At 41.8% G+C, this 19,959-nt stretch overlaps 2 protein-coding genes across 4 annotated transcripts in view; both read right to left on the reverse strand.

Annotated features, from left to right (window-relative positions):
- Positions 1-76: 76 nt before the first annotated feature.
- On the reverse strand, positions 77-9,021 carry grem2b (gremlin 2, DAN family BMP antagonist b). Of its 2 annotated transcripts, none has more exons than XM_081392873.1 (3): positions 8,930-9,006; positions 8,478-8,740; positions 77-2,234 (listed from the first exon to the last, which is right to left on the reverse strand). In XM_081392873.1, exon 3 carries the CDS (start codon positions 2,231-2,233, stop codon positions 1,745-1,747), a length of 489 nt encoding a protein of 162 aa, XP_081248999.1. In that variant the 5' UTR covers position 2,234; positions 8,478-8,740; positions 8,930-9,006; the 3' UTR covers positions 77-1,744. The 2 variants fall into 2 exon arrangements, 1 of the variants encoding a protein (XP_081248999.1); XR_014032108.1 differs by having other exon boundaries at positions 301-698; positions 849-2,234; positions 8,478-9,021.
- A 1,347-nt stretch (positions 9,022-10,368) lies between these two features.
- The window catches only part of rgs7b (regulator of G protein signaling 7b), a gene marked incomplete at its 3' end in the record, with an annotated part of 52,315 nt that continues 42,724 nt past the window's right edge, over positions 10,369-19,959 (reverse strand). The window contains exons 14-19 of one of the 2 annotated variants that reach the window (XM_081392875.1): positions 19,531-19,656; positions 18,145-18,331; positions 17,419-17,508; positions 15,589-15,623; positions 12,476-13,483; positions 10,369-11,300 (exon numbers count right to left, since the gene is read on the reverse strand). In XM_081392875.1, the coding sequence (XP_081249001.1) occupies positions 15,603-15,623; positions 17,419-17,508; positions 18,145-18,331; positions 19,531-19,656 (424 nt within the window). Of the gene's footprint in view, positions 11,301-12,475; positions 13,484-15,588; positions 15,624-17,382; positions 17,509-18,144; positions 18,332-19,530; positions 19,657-19,959 lie in introns of those variants that run through there. The other variant, XM_081392876.1, reaches the window with a different exon arrangement.

The following is a 19,959-nucleotide window of genomic DNA, read 5'->3' on the forward strand; positions in this document are numbered from 1 at the left end:
GTTTTTTAAAAACGTTTGTTTTCAGTCCCCAAAACGCTGTTATCGTGTAAATGAAGGGCCAAAACACACAGTTTTTCGTGTAAACTGTGATTAATATCATCATTCTCGGTGTGAACAGGCTTTTAAATCTGTTACAGACTTCAGAATCAGCGAACACAAATCTGCAGATTCAAGCTGGATTTACACTGAGAAACATCTGGTCTAGGATTTACTCTGAAACTGTACATTTCACAAAGAAACGGCAAGTAACACTGACTTAAATGAGGAATTGAAGCAAAAACTCTGAAACTGTGTTTTCTTGTAAAACATACTCCAGTAATCTTTGTTTTATTTACAACGTTGAAGAGTCGTTTGTAGTGTAAGTGACGGATCTAATGCTAATGATCATCAAACTCATCAAACTGATGAAGAAAAACTGCTTTAGATCAATGACAATAAACTCCATAGTTTTAATATAGACTTCAGTTGTTTCTCTACATACATATAGATATATATATTCTGTGGTACCATATTTCTATAGAATCTCTATAACCAGTCTGAACTCTTTCAAATTATTGCATAATACTTTCATGTTTATCAGGTTATTTCTAGTGATAAAGTGTGTTTATGAGCTGCTTAATTCATAAAATGTAATTAAAACTAAAGGTTACACTTTATTTTGATTGCCTACTTTAGACATTCTTCTAGCTATAAGTGAACTCAGGGTGATTTGGACTCTTTGCCATTGAGATAACTTGGAAAAAGTTTGCCAATCACCCTGAATTCACCCCAAATAACTTTAAACTTAAGCATTAGGTAGACGCTTTTATCCAAAGCGACTTACATTGCATTTCAAGATACACATTTACATTCTTATCAGTTCTTGCTTTCCCTGGGAATCGAACCCATGACCTTGGCGTTGCAAGCGCTAACGCTCCACTGTTAGAGCTACAGGAAAGCAACAGCTCTAACTTTATTTCGATTGCCTACTTTAGACATTCTACAAACTATAAGTAACTCACTCTCAGTAGAGTATTAGTGGACTGTTAGGAGTGTCAGAATGTCTGAAGAGTGCAACCAAACAAAATGAATTAAAACTCAAATCCATGAAATGACCCATGATGGAAACCTCTCGCTCTTAATAATAAAGGTTCAATCCTCAATCTTTCAATTCCATTCTTTATAGAGTGAAAGGTTCTTCAGGGAACTGAATCGCCCTAATATTAGAAGACTGAGGTGTAAAGTGTCAGAATGTCTAAAGTGGTTCATTTTGTTTGGTTCCACTATAATCCATGAAATGATCCCGAACCTTGAACCTTCAATCTTTCCCTTCCATTCTGTTTAGTGAAAAGGTTCTCCAGGGAACCGAATCGCCACGGAAACATCCTTTTGAGCCTTTATTTTTAAGAGAGTGAAAGGTTCTGCATACAGTATGAAGCCGTGGAGCAACTTTTATGATGATATGAGCACTTTTATGAACTTCAAAACAGAAACGGACATTCACTGCCATTATAAAGCTGGGAAGAGCCAGGACATTTTTTATATAACTCCGATTGTATTCGACTGAAAGAAGAATGTCATATACAGCTAGGATAGTAAATCATGGGCTGATTTTCATTTTTGGGAGAACTTAAGAGAGTTCCAGGTTCTGTATACAGTATGACGCCGTTGAGGTTCCATGTAGAGTGTTTTCTGGATCCCGTGTGCCTCGGACAGCATCAGTGTTCCTCAGGGTCTCTGAGCTCGGATTAGCTCCAGTAAACGCTCACAGTTTGCCGGCCTCGGACACGCTGACGGACATGCACCGGCACTGCTTGACCCGCGGGATCTTGCGGAACCGGACGGGCGGCTGCAGGTCGGGACACTCGAGCTCCACCGTGAGGCTCGTGAAGCGCTGCGGACGGCAGAAGGAGCACGACTGGAACGACTCCTGCTCCTTCCTCACGTGCCTCGGGATGTAGAAGGAGTTGCACTGGCCGTAGCAGAAGCGGTTGATGACGGTCCGGCTCCGGCACGAGTCCTGACTGACCGTCTGACGCAGCGGCTGAGTCTTACACCAGTCGCTCCGCAGGTACTGGCGCTCCGTCACCACCAGCGCTTCCTGGCTGGAGGCCAGCACTTCCTGTCGGCGCCGGTCCGAGGCGTTGGAGCCGGGCTTGAAGGGCGACGGGATGGAGGATTGCGGACGGTTCTTACGGCCGGCGGAGACGTACAGCGCGCCGGCGAGGAGCAACAGCGCCACCTTACAGCTCATCCTGGAACACACCGAGAGATACATTACACACTCTCACACACACACTCACACACACACACACTCTTACAACTCATCCTGGAACACACCGAGAGATACGTTACACACTCTCACACACACACACACACACACACACACACACACACACACACACACAGACTCTTACAGCTCATCCTGGAACACACTGAGAGAGATACGTTACACACTCTTACACACACACTCTTACACACACACACACACACACACACACACACACACACACACACACACACACTCACACACACTCTTACAGCTCATCCTGGAACACACCGAGAGATACTTTACACACTCTTACACACACACTCACACACACTCTTACAGCTCATCCTGGAACACACCGAGAGATACTTTACACACTCTTACACACACACTCACACACACTCTTACAGCTCATCCTGGAACACACCGAGAGATACTTTACACACTCTTACACACACACTCACACACACTCTTATAGCTCATCCTGGAACACACCGAGAGATACTTTACACACTCTTACACACACACTCACACACACTCTTACAGCTCATCCTGGAACACACCGAGAGATACTTTACACACTCTTACACACACACTCACACACACTCTTACAGCTCATCCTGGAACACACCGAGAGATACTTTACACACTCTTACACACACACTCACACACACTCTTATAGCTCATCCTGGAACACACCGAGAGATACTTTACACACTCTTACACACACACTCACACACACTCTTACAGCTCATCCTGGAACACACCGAGAGATACGTTACGATACGATACCAGTTACCATTTACATTTTATCATTTAGCTGACGCTTTTATCCAAATGAGGAGAACAATAGAAGCAATCAGACCAGCAGAGGGCAACAGTGTACAAGTGCTGTAACACGTCTCGGTTTGCACATAGCAAGTTTTTTTTATTATTTTTTATTATAGCAGTTACACACTGGAGACGTTACCATAAAATTTTACTTTTTAGGGAATAACTCAATATTGTAATACGTTACTTTCATAACCTAATAATGTAACGAGTTGCTTTTGTAACTCAATATTGTAACACGTAACTTTTAACCCAATATTGTAACATATTAGATTTGTAACCCAATAATGTAAAACGTTACTTTTTTTAACCCAGTATTGTAACACGTTACTTTCGTAACCCAATAATATAAAACCTTACTTTTTTAGCCCAGTATTGTAACACGTTACTTTCGTAACCCAATATTGTAACACATTACTTTTAACCCAATATTGTAACACGTTACTTTTGTAACCCAATATTGTAACACATTACTTTTAACCCAGTATTGTAACACGTTACTTTCGTAACCCAATATTGTAACACATTACTTTTGTAACCCAATATTGTAACACATTACTTTTAGCCCAGTATTGTAACACGTTACTTTCGTAACCCAATATTGTAACACATTACTTTTAACCCAGTATTGTAACACGTTACTTTCGTAACCCAATATTGTAACACATTACTTTTAACCCAGTATTGTAACACGTTACTTTCGTAACCCAATATTGTAACACATTACTTTTAACCCAATATTGTAACACGTTACTTTTGTAACCCAATATTGTAACACATTACTTTTGTAACCCAATATTGTAACACATTACTTTTAACCCAATATTGTAACACATTACTTTTAACCCAATATTGTAACACGTTACTTTTGTAACCCAATATTGTAACACATTACTTTTGTAACCCAATATTGTAACACATTACTTTTAACCCAATATTGTAACACATTACTTTTAACCCAATATTGTAACACGTTACTTTTGTAACTCAATATTGTAACACATTACTTTTGTAACCCAATATTGTAACACATTACTTTTGTAACCCAATATTGTAACACATTACTTTTAACCCAATATTGTAACACATTACTTTTGTAACCCAATATTGTAACACGTTGCTATTGTAACATTACTTTTGTAACCCAATATTGTAACACATTACTTTTGTAACCCAATATTGTAACACGTTGCTATTGTAACATTACTTTTGTAACCCAATATTGTAACACATTACTTTTGTAACCCAATATTTTAACACATTACTTTTAACCCAATATTGTAACACATTACTTTTGTAACCCAATATTGTAACTTTAGTAAAGTAACTTTCCACAACACTGTTGGTAGCAAAAAACAATATTGTAAAACTTTACTTTTGTAGCTAAATATTGTAACATTAGTAATGTTCTAAACTGCATTCTGACACATTTTGGCCTGCGATGAGACAGAACTGAGCTGTTACGAGTCATACCATCTAATGATTCACAATAAAATAGCACACACACATATATATGGTGAATATTCTCTCTGACTAGTTATGATGGGTCAGTTTGACCATCATCTCTAAAGTGAGTTCTGGGGAGTCGAAGCGTTTCACCCCGAGGTTTGCCCGGTTTCCTGTGAAGACAGGAAGTCACAGATTAACTCTAATTTGTCAGTGTGTCTGCAGTCAGGAGAGCAGCGACGGGCGATCACGGCTCTGGCACGAGAGAGAGCGATCCGTCAATCACGCCGGACATCTTTAGCGCAGATGTGGCATCGCCGGAAGGAAAAACAAATGTGAGTGATTCATTCCCATAAACGAAATATTTAGAAAGCGGCTCTTTTTCATGAATCAAAGCTCTTGGTTTCATTCCAGAGAGCGTCAAGGTTGAGCCTTCCTTTAAAGTTTTTCCTGCTCTTGATTAGAAATCTCCAGGCTTTTGTTTTTCCTTTCTGAACCCTGACTCGTCCACATCAGGAATCCACACTCGCTCGGAGTCTCGGCTGTTTGCTCAGAGATGATGAATGCGAGCCTTTGCTGAAATGCTCTTGAGTTTGATATCGCAGCCTCGGCAGAGACGCCTCGTAAATCTCACGACCCCGAACTCCTTCTGTTGCACAAGAGAAACTGTTCCGGAGTCAGTGACTGACAGCGTCTCGGGCCCTCGAGTGTCTCCGGAGCCTCAGCTTCAGTGTTTAAGGTCACGATTGGGGAGAAACTCCGGGAATCCAGGAACTTTTGTTTGATTTAGTCCTTCAGTCTTTAAGTGACCAGTCAGAAGTGTTTCTCTCTTCTCTGATGAGAATATATATACAGTCAAACACCTTCAACATTTCTCACATTATCATTCTATTCGCTGTAGTTCTGCTGTGAGACGCAGTAGGGGTCAGGGGTCAGGAGCCATTTGAGGGAAACGGGAGGGCGTGACCTTTGATCAGGGTCGAGGAAGATGGGTGAGGTCACAGGAAGTGACACAAAAACCAGGCAATTAAACAGCTTGACTTAATACACAACTCTCTATCTCTCTCTCTCTCTCTCTCTCTGTGTATATATTTATATATAATACATTTATAAAACTGTCTGATTCTGATTGGATGAGCTGCGTTTGAAATTAATTATGCTGAAAAACACTCGAATTATCCTGTAATTACACTGATTATTGACATGGTGGAATAATTCATTATTCCAATGATTATTCTTGACAATTTTGCTTTCTGCCATTTTATAAAAGCAAAAAGTCATAAAGTCTTAACATTGTTAATTGTAGTAAGATCCGTGAACGGCTTATTGCTCCTGAGTGAAAAAGAGGTTCAAAAACATAAATTCACTTCTAAAATTAATGTTTGTGAGAAAAGACACACACACACACACACACACACACACACACACACACACACACACACACACACACACACACACACACACACAGCGAATACACTCCTGACCATAATACACTCCTGTCACCTAACACACACAGCGAACTCACTCCTGTAATACACTCGTCACCACAGACACACACACACAGCGAACACACCTAAAACACACATAGACACACACACACACACACACACACACACACACACACACACACACACACACTCAAACACACACAGCGAACACACTCCTGTCACCTAAAACAAACACACACACAGCAAACACACTCTTGTCCTGACCGTAATACACTCCTGTCCCCTAACACACACACACACACACACTCTCAAATACAATCACACACAGCAGCGAACACTCTCCTGTAATACACTCGTCACCACACACACACACCCACACACACACACACACAGCGAACACACTCCTGTCCTGACCGTAATACACTCCTGTCCCCTAACACACACACACACACACACACACACACACTCTCAAATACAATCACACACAGCGAACACTCTCCTGTAATACACTCGTCACCACACACACACAGCAAACACACTCCTGTCACCTAACACACACACACTCTCAAACACAGTGAACACATTCCTGTCCTGACCATAATACACTCCTGTCCCCTAACACACACACACACACACACACACACACACACACACACACACACACACACACACTCAAATACAATCTCACACAGCGAACACTCTCCTGTAATACACTCATCACCACACACACACACACACACACACACACAGCGAACACACTCCTGACCATAATACACTCCTGTCACCTAAAACACACACAGATACACACACACACACACACACACACTCAAACACACACAGCGAACACACTCCTGTCACCTAAAACACACACACACACACACACACACACACACTCTCAAACACACACACACAGCAAACACACTCCTGTCCTGACCGTAATACACTCCTGTCACCTAACACACACACACACACACACACACACACACACACACACACACGTCTGGTTTACTATCTTTGTGGGGACTCTCCATAGACTTAATGGTTTTTATACTGTACAAACTGTATATTCTGTCTCCTTACACTAACCCTACCCCTAAACCTACCCATCACACACACACACACACACACACACACACACACACACACACACACACACACACACACACAGCGAACACACTCCTGTCACCTAAAACACACACACACACACACTCTCAAACACACACACACAGCAAACACACTCCTGTCCTGACCGTAATACACTCCTGTCACCTAACACACACACACACACACACACACACACACACACACACACACACACACGTCTGGTTTACTATCTTTGTGAGGACTCTCCATAGACTTAATGGTTTTTATACTGTACAAACTGTATATTCTGTCTCCTTACACTAACCCTACCCCTAAACCTACCCATCACACACACACACACACACACACACACACACACACACACACACACACACACACACACACACACACACACACACACACTCCTGCAGGTGAAGTGTAAGGCTGGTGTGTGTAGAGCGGTCGCTGTCTGTCTCTATAACTCTATGAACTCTGATTCCGTCATTCTCACGCGTCTGATGTTCACGAGCCGCAGATCTTCATGATTATGATCTTCATCTGTCCGTCTGCGGTGTAGAATGATTTCAGTTCATAATCCATTTGAAGGATTATAAAAGTATGAAGTGAGATATTCACTCTCCCTGAACTGAACGTGTTCCAGCAGTGATGATGATGATGATGATGAGGATGAAGATCTGACAGTTTCATGACAGGAAATGAGATGCACTTTACTGTGGAAATTATGCTTATTAAAATAATTTGTTTTAGTGTAAACTAAGTTTTTATTGCTTAAAACTCTCTCATATTTGATTGACTCTGATGTTTTGAATCTGCTTTGATCTGAACTGTAAAGCGCTGTAGAAATGAAGCTGACGCGACTTTACTAATGTATCCCAGCAAACACAAATATGATATAAGAACATTTTGCTTATGAAAATGTGATTCTTTTTTTTTTTTTAATGTTCAAAACGTCCAGTTTTTATTTTATTTGTTTTTTCTTGGTTATTCGAACATTAAAGGAACATTGTATCATTTTTCATACATTATGAGACCGTTACATTTGAATGTTCTGTGACCGTTCTGAAACAAGTTGTTACATTTAAAAAACGTCAGACGAACGTCCAACTGAACTTTGAGTTCGTCAGTGGATTTCGGAAGTGAGTCACTTCTGTTAATCTGTCAATCAATCATCTGCTGATCACTGATGCTGCTAATAATCTCAAACAGGTCAAATATCTCTAATCGCGAGTATGATTATGATTAATAAAACCATAACAAATAATAACTGCGTGGCGATGAAGGTGTGACTCACTCTTGAGCCAAACCAAAAATCACAGGCTCTACAAATCCTCTTTCCCCCGACACACACACACACACACACACACACACACACACACACACACACACACACACACACTCACCTCGATGATGATGATGATGGTGAAGCCCATGGAGATGAAGATGGAGGTTCCTCGGGAGTCTGTGATTCTGTCTGATTCTCCGAGACTCTGATGCGGAATTCTCGAGGTGACTCTATAAATCTCTCTCTCTCACACACACACTCTTTCTCTTTAACACACACTCTCTCTCTCTTCAGTCACTCCCCCTCTTTATACTTTCAGATTTCAGCTGTTTTCACCACTTTAAGTGAACTTGTTCTGACATCTTGCAGGATCTGTAAAATCTGGTAATTAAAAAAAAAAAGTACTCAACTGTTTGTTTGGGTCATTTCAACTTAAATTCGGCTACATTAAACTGACTGAAAATGAGTTGAATCTTGTATAACTTTTGAAATAAGTTTAGCAATTTTCAACTTTAAAAAAAAAAAGTTAAAGCCACGTAAAAACGTGTGTGTGTGTGTGTGTATATACACCTAAATCAGATCATATGATAACACGTCCTCATGTGCAGCCTGATGATGTCCAGAGGTTGACGTGCTCCTGCTTCTCCTCGTGTTTCATCATCAGTGTTTGTGATAGTGTGATCGTGCAGAGCATGCTGGGAAACATTGAGCTCAACTCATTATCATTATATCACTGACACATCATCAACAGGGTCATTTGTGAATGTTTGATCAGACACAGATACTCGTTTTTACTGCATTGTTTTATTTTATTTATTTCCTTTTTATTTATTTCACTTTTTTCTTCTTAATGTGAAGATTGATTCATATTTATCATTTATGTAGATTTATCTATTCATTTTTTATTGTATTGTAATTTTATTTTTGCTTTAACAGATTCTGTTCTGATCTGAAGGTCGATTCATATTTTTTCATGAGATTATGAATCACAAGAAACTGTTTTTGCGGCATTTGGAAAAGTTGACCGGAGTTAAAATGTTTAATTTTTAATATATATATATATTTGGAATAGTTTCATGTTTCATTGTCACGGACAGTCAGTAATAAGCCTTTTGATTTTCATCATCATTATTTATTAATTAGATCTAGAGCCAAGTTAGACCAATTTCATGCGTTCATTTTCATGTTTATTGTTAAAACTACAACGAAAAGTTATTATACATAATATTTACAGCAGTGTGTAATAGTATGGATTAATGTGTTTGACATTCGTAGTACAAAAAAAATCGAGTGAGTGATTTGACGAGTTCTCGTGTAAAATCTGTGTTTGACTTTATCACAGTGACCCCTGCTGGACACACACTGCATTACTCACACACACTCTGCTGGACACACACTGCATTACTCACACACACTCATCTGAACTCAATCAGCTTCATCTCTGCAGGTGTGTGTGTGTGTGTGTGTGTGTGTGTGTGTGTGTGTGTGTGTGTGTGTGTGTGTGAGTGTCAGCTTTCATCTTCAGTTCGCTCATCCATATCTCCAGACATTGAGCAGTTTCTATAACTCAGAACATGAATTTAACTTTCATCCCACTTATAAATAACAAAAAAAGTTGAGATATTTTGTTTTTTGTTGTTGTTATTGTTCAATGAAAAAGATACAACCATGCTTCATTTCCCTGATCATGTGTGTATAATTTCTGTAATAAAAAAACGAAAAAAAAAAAACGAAAAAAACATCATAATTTAAATATCTGCTAAAGATCATCATTTTACATGACCTGATATGGTCTGATCAGAGTGTTTTGAGATGACAATCTTTAAAAATATATATTTAAAAAAAGAAAAGAAAATATACTTAAATCAAATAATTAAAAATGTTTTTTAATAAAAATAAATACAGCTTTTATAGCAGAAAAAAAAATCACTATAAAAAAAAAATTAAGAATGAATGACATCATAAATTCAACATAGTTTTAAAAATGATTGCACTGAGACGCATTTCTTCTCTCGAGTCTATTTATTTATTTAATATTGGAATTATGTACAGAGTCATAGAATCTATATTGTAAATGCAACAAGCAAGACCGGAGGAGCGGACAGTTCTCCTTTCTCTCCGTGGAGAATCTTTGGATCGCAGTAATGTTCCTCAAAGCCAAACTGAAGAAATAAAACTCAAATGACGGAGCGCTTTCATATCAGCCGGTTATCATTCACATAAATCACATTAAATGAGCTTAATGTAAGAATTTCCGTGTATTAATCGCTTTATTATTGCCAATGTAAGGTAAGCTTTAAAACGAGACCTTCCCTCGACTTCAGACAGGGTCGTCTATGAAGGACTCGGGAAAATCAAAAGCATGTGGCGTTCACACTCGCGAGTCTGTCTTCTGTTCAATTACACATGAAACTAATGCTTCTATAATGATGCGTCATCATTCAACAAACGCAGTGATTGGACAGATGTGTTTCTCATCATAAGACCTGATCCAGGATCTGTACGCTCGTCTACAAAACAAATGAACATGTAGTATAAAAATAAAAATAAGTGATCAGCTGGCATGAAAGCGCTCATCCAGAGGACAAAACGTGTAAATGTGTTTTCATACAGAGACAGAACATGTTCAGGGACTCTAGGGTTCGGGGACTCTCGGGATCGGGGACTCTCGGGTTCGGGGACTCTCGGGTTCGGGGACTCTCGGGATCGGGGACTCTCGTGTTCAGGGACTCTAGGGTTTAGGGACTCTCGGGTTCGGGGACTCTCGGGATCGGGGACTCTCGTGTTCAGGGACTCTAGGGTTTAGGGACTCTCGGGTTCGGGGACTCTCGGGATCGGGGACTCTCGTGTTCAGGGACTCTATACGGTTTAGGGACTCTCGGGATCGGGGACTCTCGTGTTCAGGGACTCTAGGGTTTAGGGACTCTCGGGATCGGGGACTCTCGGGATCGGGGACTCTCGGGATCGGGGACTCTCGTGTTCAGGGACTCTAGGGTTTAGGGACTCTCGGGATCGGGGACTCTCGGGATCGGGGACTCTCGTGTTCAGGGACTCTATACGGTTTAGGGACTCTCGGGATCGGGGACTCTCGGGATCGGGGACTCTCGGGTTCGGGGACTCTAGGGTTTAGGGTCTCTCGGGATCGGGGACTCTCGGGATCGGGGACTCTCGGGTTCGGGGACTCCCGGGTTTAGGGACTCTCGGGATCGGGGACTCTCGGGATCGGGGACTCTCGGGTTCGGGGACTCTCGGGTTTAGGGTCTCTCGGGATCGGGGACTCTCGGGTTCGGGGACTCCCGGGTTTAGGGACTCTCGGGATCGGGGACTCTCGGGATCGGGGACTCTCGGGTTCGGGGACTCTCGGGTTTAGGGTCTCTCGGGATCGGGGACTCTCGGGTTCGGGGACTCCCGGGTTTAGGGACTCTCGGGTTCGGGGACTCTCGGGATCGGGGACTCTCGTGTTCAGGGACTCTATACGGTTTAGGGACTCTCGGGATCGGGGACTCTCGTGTTCAGGGACTCTAGGGTTTAGGGACTCTCGGGATCGGGGACTCTCGGGATTGGGGACTCTCGGGATCGGGGACTCTCGTGTTCAGGGACTCTAGGGTTTAGGGACTCTCGGGATCGGGGACTCTCGGGATCGGGGACTCTCGTGTTCAGGGACTCTATACGGTTTAGGGACTCTCGGGATCGGGGACTCTCGGGATCGGGGACTCTCGGGTTCGGGGACTCTAGGGTTTAGGGTCTCTCGGGATCGGGGACTCTCGGGATCGGGGACTCTCGGGTTCGGGGACTCCCGGGTTTAGGGACTCTCGGGATCGGGGACTCTCGGGATCGGGGACTCTCGGGTTCGGGGACTCTCGGGTTTAGGGTCTCTCGGGATCGGGGACTCTCGGGTTCGGGGACTCCCGGGTTTAGGGACTCTCGGGATCGGGGACTCTCGGGATCGGGGACTCTCGGGTTCAGGGACTCTATACGGTTTAGGGACTCTCGGGTTCGGGGACTCTCGGGATCGGGGACTCTCGTGTTCGGGGACTCTAGGGTTTAGGGTCTCTCGGGATCGGGGACTCTTGGGATCGGGGACTCTCGGGTTCGGGGACTCCCGGGTTTAGGGACTCTCGGGATCGGGGACTCTCGGGATCGGGGACTCTCGGGTTCGGGGACTCTAGGGTTTGGGGACTCTCGGGATCGGGGACTCTCGGGATCGGGGACTCTCGTGTTCAGGGACTCTAGGGTTTAGGGACTCTCGGGATCGGGGACTCTCGGGTTCGGGGACTCTCGGGTTTAGGGACTCTCGGGATCGGGGACTCTCGGGATCGGGGACTCTCGGGTTCGGGGACTCTCGGGTTCGGGGACTCTAGGGTTTGGGGACTCTCGGGATCGGGGACTCTCGGGATCGGGGACTCTCGGGTCCGGGGACTCTCGGGATCGGGGACTCTCGGGATCGGTGACTCTCGGGTCCGGGGACTCTCGGGATCGGGGACCCTCGGGATCGGGGACTCTCGGGATCGGGGACTCTAGGGTTTGGGGACTCTCGGGATCGGGGACTCTCGGGTCCGGGGACTCTCGGGTTCGGGGACTCTCGGGATCGGGGAGTCTCGGGATCGGGGACTCTCGGGTCCGGGGACTCTCGGGATCGGGGACTCTCGGGATCGGGGACTCTCGGGTCCGGGGACTCTCGGGATCGGGGACTCTCGGGATCGGGGACTCTCGGGTCCGGGGACTCTCGGGTCCGGGGACTCTCGGGATCGGGGACTCTCGGAATCGGGGACTCTCGGGATCGGGGACTCTCGGGTCCGGGGACTCTCGGGTCCGGGGACTCTCGGGATCGGGGACTCTCGGGATCGGGGACTCTCGGGATCGGGGACTCTCGGGTCCGGGGACTCTCGGGTCCGGGGACTCTCGGGATCGGGGACTCTCGGGATCGGGGACTCTCGGGATCGGGGACTCTCGGGTTCACTGATGGAGAACTGGAGTCCTCGGAGGAGTTGTGATGGAGGGAACGTAACGAAGCCGGCGTGACGCTCCGTGTTCGTGATGACGAGCCGTAGATACAGGAATGTACAGATGAGATCATGATTCCCAGCAGAAGTTAGTGATTATACAGCGCCTGGTTCCGGACGGCTGAGAGAAACACACATGAACACACGTCACACACACACACCAACAGGTTCTCCAATCGACATTACACAAACACAAGCACTGAGAACAACAGCTTTCACTGAAATAACTCAGTTCCTCTGCTCCAGCTCTGGTGAACTATTATACAGCGATATATTAACACTTATGTCCAACTTTACATTCATTACTAAACTCGTGTAAACCCATAATATACGACCCATTATGAACTTTGAATCAACTGAACCAATTGCTTCACAAAAAGATTCACTTTGTGCTGGAAACTCTGGTCAGAACCGTGAAAACTCACACAAATATGCACAAAAACACCTTTAGCAAGTGATGTATCTATTAAATGCAATCAAAAAATCATCAAATACCATTAAATATGAAGTATCAGTATAAAATATGTTATGTTATTAAATTGCAGGGCTTGTTTTGTGGAGAGTTTGGTTAATTAGGCCAGTAAGAGACTATTTAAAGGGGTCACAACATATCTTTTGACATGTAAGAGTCTTTGTACCATTAAAATATCCTGAAAGTTTCAGAGCTTAAAACATCCTCACATTAAATGAAGCTCCAAAAACAGCTGATCGTGATTGGCTGGATCTGTGATGTCACATGAGCAAATACATTTGCATACACCCGCCTCCAAAGCAAGACATCGACCAATAGTTACATCAAACCATAGGCCCCGCCCACCGGCACCATAGGCCCCGCCCACCGTAGCCATAGCGGACATTTTAACGGCGTCCCGGATGGTGTTGCAGGATTATATGTGTGTTTGGAGCGTTTGATTGAGACACTGAGTAATGGAGAGTTCAGAGGATCTTCTGTTGATAGACGAATCAGTAAATTATTTCATTATGCTTTATCTGTAAATGATGATTTTACATGGATAATGTTTTTTAAAACACTTGCATGCACTTGCATGGCCGTTGATAATAGGCTTGTTGGACTTCATGCGGCTCTGCGCAGACCGATCGGCGGCTGACTTGAAGCAGTGCATGCCGGTTCGAAATTTTGTCCGACTTGATACAATGACGACACAGCTGTTCCACGATTGGCCGGATTCACCGCATGACAACGATCACGTGTGTTTCGTGTTTATTCGAACACCTTTAGTTCCTCTAAAGCTCACAAATCAGTTTTTTATACCAGTAAACACTCTTTTCATGTTATATTGTGTCATGTTTATCAAATTAAAACTGATTAAAAAACGTAGACTCCACTTCATTGATAGTAGCTTATGTTGAACTTTATTCTTGTTCAAACAGACGCTGTATGAAGCAGTACATAAAGTATTGAATGAAAATGTCTCTGAAACATCTGTGTATTATTGGGCAAATATTTAATTTATTTCACTTCAGCTGTGGTAAAGTATGCAAACACCACGTGAGCGGTCACTACGGGAACCAGAAAGTGTCCGACTTCACGTCACCATTCGCAGCTCCTCACGCCGGCACGCGGCTACTCTCGCCGATCGGTCACATCCAGCCGACGTCGAACACACCTACTGTTTCCTATGTAGTGACGTTAGCCAATCATAAACAGTGGGCGTTTACTGACACACCTTAAAGGAGCCGCGCATTAAAAACGGATCATTTCAGACTGAGGCTCAGAATGATGGTTTGAAATAATCGTTTTCTGCATGTATTTGTTTTCTTCTGAGAATTTTTTTTTATATACATTATAAGTGAACCTCGAGGAACATATATTCGGTTGAATGTATATATCTTATATTACATATATATATATTTTTTTTTAATCCATGTCATGACCCCTTTAACTAAATATTTATATAAAATAAAACTTTTAAAACTCGTTTCCAGGGTTCAGAGAGCTCCTCTAGCACTTCAAAACAGTTCTGATGTGATGAAGCCTCGTTAACTGAAGTCACGTGACTTTGGTCGTTTGATCCGCGCTCGAATCACAAGGTTTGGAAGCTTCACCAGCACATCTCGACTGCTTTACTGTTTACATCGTCTCGAAATGCAACTATATGATCGTGCAGCTCTAATGAGACTATAAGGCATGAAGATATTAAGATATTATACAATTAACATCATGATTTTATTGAATATCCACATAGTGATCATTTAAAGTCTCACCTGGGATTCAGATCCTAGAAAAGATTCTTGCTTTTCTGTGAAGGAAACGAGAAAGAGTTGAAGAAATTGGACATTAGTCGTAAAAACTGCTAAATTAAACCTATCAGACAATAGTAACTGTTTATGAGAATAGATGTATTAAACTTGAGGGAAATCCTTTGGGATGATGTGGGAATAAAGCTTGGTTGCTCCGCTTTAGTTTTTCTAACAGGACTGGAGAATTACATTTATTAATTCTTCATAACATCCACAAATATTGGTAAAGCATTAGTACAAACATATAGAAGATATTGAAGAAAGTTGCTCATTTTGTTTGGATCAGCCTGAAAAAATTATAATTTTTTGTTTTTATGTTGTCAATCCCAAAAAAATATTGGAAGGATTCATCTTTGCATGAAATCTGCACATCATGTTCATATAACTTGCAAAGATGTTCTTATATATTTTGGATAAAAAATATTTTTTGAATACTTTGGAATGATTAAGATTTATTAATGTTGTCGAAAGAGTCTCTTCTGCTCACCAAAGCTGCATTTATTTGATGAAAATATAGTAAAAATAGTGAAATATTATTATAATGTAAATCATCTGTTGTCTATTTGAATATATTCAGCATCATTACTCCAGTCTTCAGTGTCACATGATCCTTCAGAAATCTTCAAAAAAACTAAAAAAATCATAATTATTTCAAACTGGTAGTGTGTAACTGTTAATGAACAGAAAGATCCTGATCGTGAGCGTCTGCACAAACGACACACTTACCAGAAACCAGCCTCAGCACTTCCTGTTTCATCACTTCAACACAAAACGGACAGAAAAGAAGAACACATGCAAGACAAAAGACACACACGCAAGAAAGAACAGCAGGACCGGAGATGTGGCGGAAAACAAGATGTTTTAATAGAAATAACTCAAAGACATACAGCAAAAAAACAAGAGAAACAAACGAGCAACTTAAGCAGAATGATGACATCATGACATGGCACTGATACACACCTTTACAGTAAGATCCCGTTACTGAACCCTTACTGTAAAGTGTTTCCTTTAAACATACATAAGCTGTAAAAGTATTTCCAAAGTCAAACTTTAGAGAAAAAAAGAGGCTTTTCAAATGAAAAGTGATATATTTTATATATATATACATTAGTGCTGGGCAATGATTAATCACATCCAAAATAAAAGTTTGTGTTTACATAATATATGTGTGTGTCCTGTGTATAATTATTTTGTATATATAAATACACACACATATGCATGTATATATTTAAGAAAAATGTGTTATTTATATAAAATATTTATATTTATATATAATATAAATTATGTATAAATATTTATATACAGTATATACATGCAAATATATCTTAAATATATACATGCATATGTGTGTGTATTTATATATACAAAATAATTATACACAGGACACACACATATATTATGTAAACACAAACTTTTATTTTGGACTCGATTAATCATTGCCCAGATATATATCATATTATATTATATTATATGATATTATATTATATTATATCATATTATATTTATTACTGGCATGTCAGTCTCTGAGAAGCTGTGGTAATAATTTGTGCCGGGCAGAACTCAAACTCACACGAGCATCTCTCTGCTAGTTTTCCTGGAGGTGTTGATGATGTCAAGCAGATCATGCAGTGTGTGTGAGCGAGGGATGCGCTCAGAGTGTGTGTGTGTGAGTGAGGGAAGCGCTCAGAGTGTGTGTGTGTGAGTGAGGGAAGTGCTCAGAGTGTGTGTGAGTGTGTGTGAGTGTGTGTGTGAGCGAGCTCAGATCGCAGTCTCCAGGCGCTTCAAGGGCTTTACCTTCTTCTTGGCCTGAAGCATCTCCTGATAGGCACTCGATCTGATGAACCGACTGTAGGAGTCGCTCTTCATGAGCTTATAAATGTGCTCCTGATGGAACAAACACAAGACCTCTCAGTCACATGATGATGATGATGATGATGAAGATGATGATGATGATGATGAAGAAATCCTCATGTTGACGGGATAATGATGAATTAGTGTTCTGGGTCTCATTTATAAGCGTGCATACGCCACTGCCCATGCAAACGTGATCTAATAAAAACACTTGATGGGAGAATGTGTGAGTACATCTGTAAGAAACTATGATCCTGCGTAAAAACGCAGAAAAAAATAATTCTCTCCTTTTTCCTTTTCCTTTAAATCCTCGCTTATCGGGCTTATGCTACTCTGAGTAATGCCTGAACTGTGTATGTTGAGCACTTCTTGCGTTGTTTCTTGCCTCTTCACGATGACTAGCTTAATTTAGTCCTAATTTGTAAGTAGCTTTGGACAAAAGCGTGAGCTAAATAACTAAATGTAAATGTAAATGTAAATTGGACTCGTGCATTTTGGACTCTTGGTGCATTTTCTGTAAAGCTGCTTTGAAACGATGTGTATTGTGAAAAGCGCAATACAAATAAATGTGAATTGAATTGAATTGAACTGAATATCTGGTGATAATAAAGCATGATGAGAGATTCACAAGCGCACACCAGATAAAGGATTTCCAGCTCAAACACAGACCTGAGCGTCTTCGAAAGCGTATCGGCCGGGATCTTTGACGTTCTGCGTGGTTTTGTCGTAGCTCTTGGAGTCGACGTTGATGGCACTGGGAGCTCCCGGAGCGAGGAACTCTTCCCAGATCTCCTGAACTCTGCTGGGAACCTCACGGATGGGACGCTTCTTCAGCTCCTGGACCGACAGCCAAAACCTGCGACACACAAGATGCCCTTCAGAACCAATGTACTGGACACAGGGTTCCCAGCAAACACCGCAGCGAGCAACTGTGCGTTTAAAAGACGTCTAATAGCCGTCAAACACGGCCCTGACGTCAAGGCTAAAACCAGGCCAAATTTTGCCTTAGACATCTGGGCCGTGTTTGACGGCTATTAGGCGTCTTTTAAATGGCAAGTTGCTTTCTGGGAAGCTGCACACTTTTTAAAGCCAAATTTAAGGCTTTTTAAGACCTTTTTAAGACCTGAAGAAATTAAAATTAATAATGTAAATTAGGGGTGTGCTATATTGAAAGTTCAAAGTTTTGTTGATAGTTGTTGACAGCTGACTCATGAAGATAATATTCATATTATTCATATTCTATGCGGTGGTCAGTTCACAGCAGTGACAGAAATTAACATTTCTATTAAGAGGCAATATTTGCCACCTTAAATTAATTTCCAGGGGCATTTTTACCTTTATAAGAGCAATTTTTCTAAACTTATTAGATGTATGAATCACCTTTTATGTAAAATTCTAACATTCAAATTAAATTCTATTAGAATAATAACAGTTGGGGGCTGTTACCAGTCAAATGAAAGCATTATCAACTAAATCCATCTTTGCAATACAGAGGTGACAGAAGCGGCATCAGAAAGTGGCATTAATATATTTATACACAGCATTTACAATTGAATAAATAATGCTATGAGATTTTTTTTTAATTCAATCTTTAAATATGAAATGATTTCTAATTTGAACTTTTTAATTAAAGGGTACTTTACACATGAAACTAGAACCGCCAGTAGGTGGCAGCAAGTCACTGTCGTAATAAGCGAGTTGAGGGAGTCGTTCATTCAACCGATTCATTCAAACGGCTGATTCATTCAGGAAAGAAGCAAGTGATGGGCCACTGAATCATTAATTACACTGATTTGTTAAAAAAATTTGTTGTTTTTTTGTCCGTAAAAGAACAAAAAGTCATCGCTGTCTGTTGCATGGAGACCCGATTCTGGTCCGATTTAGAAATTTACGTCGGCGAAACAAAGGAAAAATAAACAATATTGACAATATTTTGTCTAAAACATAACTCACATGCAAAATTTAAGACCTCTCCTAAATAAAAATAAGACTTTTTATGGCCTTCAATTTTAAAAATCTAATTTGAGACTTTTTAAGGATCCGTTGGTTTCATACCTCAGGTTCTCCGAGCTGAACTCAGACTCCAGGAACTTCAGGAATTGTTCTCTCCCGACTGGATCCTTCAGAACCTCGTTGAATCCGAATCCCCAGCGCTTCACCCGCTGCTGTCCGGGCTCTTTACTGAGAGACGGAGACACAGGACGGGAATGATAATGTTTAATAATATACACAACTCAAACAGGAACATAGTGTCGGCCCAGATCCGGCCCACATCTGGGACATGTGGGTTCAGCGCGTGCCGGATGTGGACCGGATCTGGGTCATGTTGCTGTCTGGGAATACAGCTCATCCAAACCATCCTCATCATTTTAACTGTTATTCAGATATACAAACACGTGTCAGTATTGATCTGATCTTCAATCAACAACAACTGTAAACAGGTGACAATAATCATCATATTAAGCTTTTATTTCTTGAACTTTT

Source organism: Scardinius erythrophthalmus, assembly GCF_964197995.2.
Source record: "Scardinius erythrophthalmus genome assembly, chromosome: 18".
Lineage (NCBI taxonomy): Eukaryota > Metazoa > Chordata > Actinopteri > Cypriniformes > Leuciscidae > Scardinius > Scardinius erythrophthalmus.

Excerpts from the sequence above, each read along its gene's own strand:
- grem2b (XM_081392873.1), bottom strand. The coding sequence starts at position 2,233 with ATGAGCTGTAAGGTGGCGCTGTTGCTCCTCGCCGGCGCGCTGTACGTC.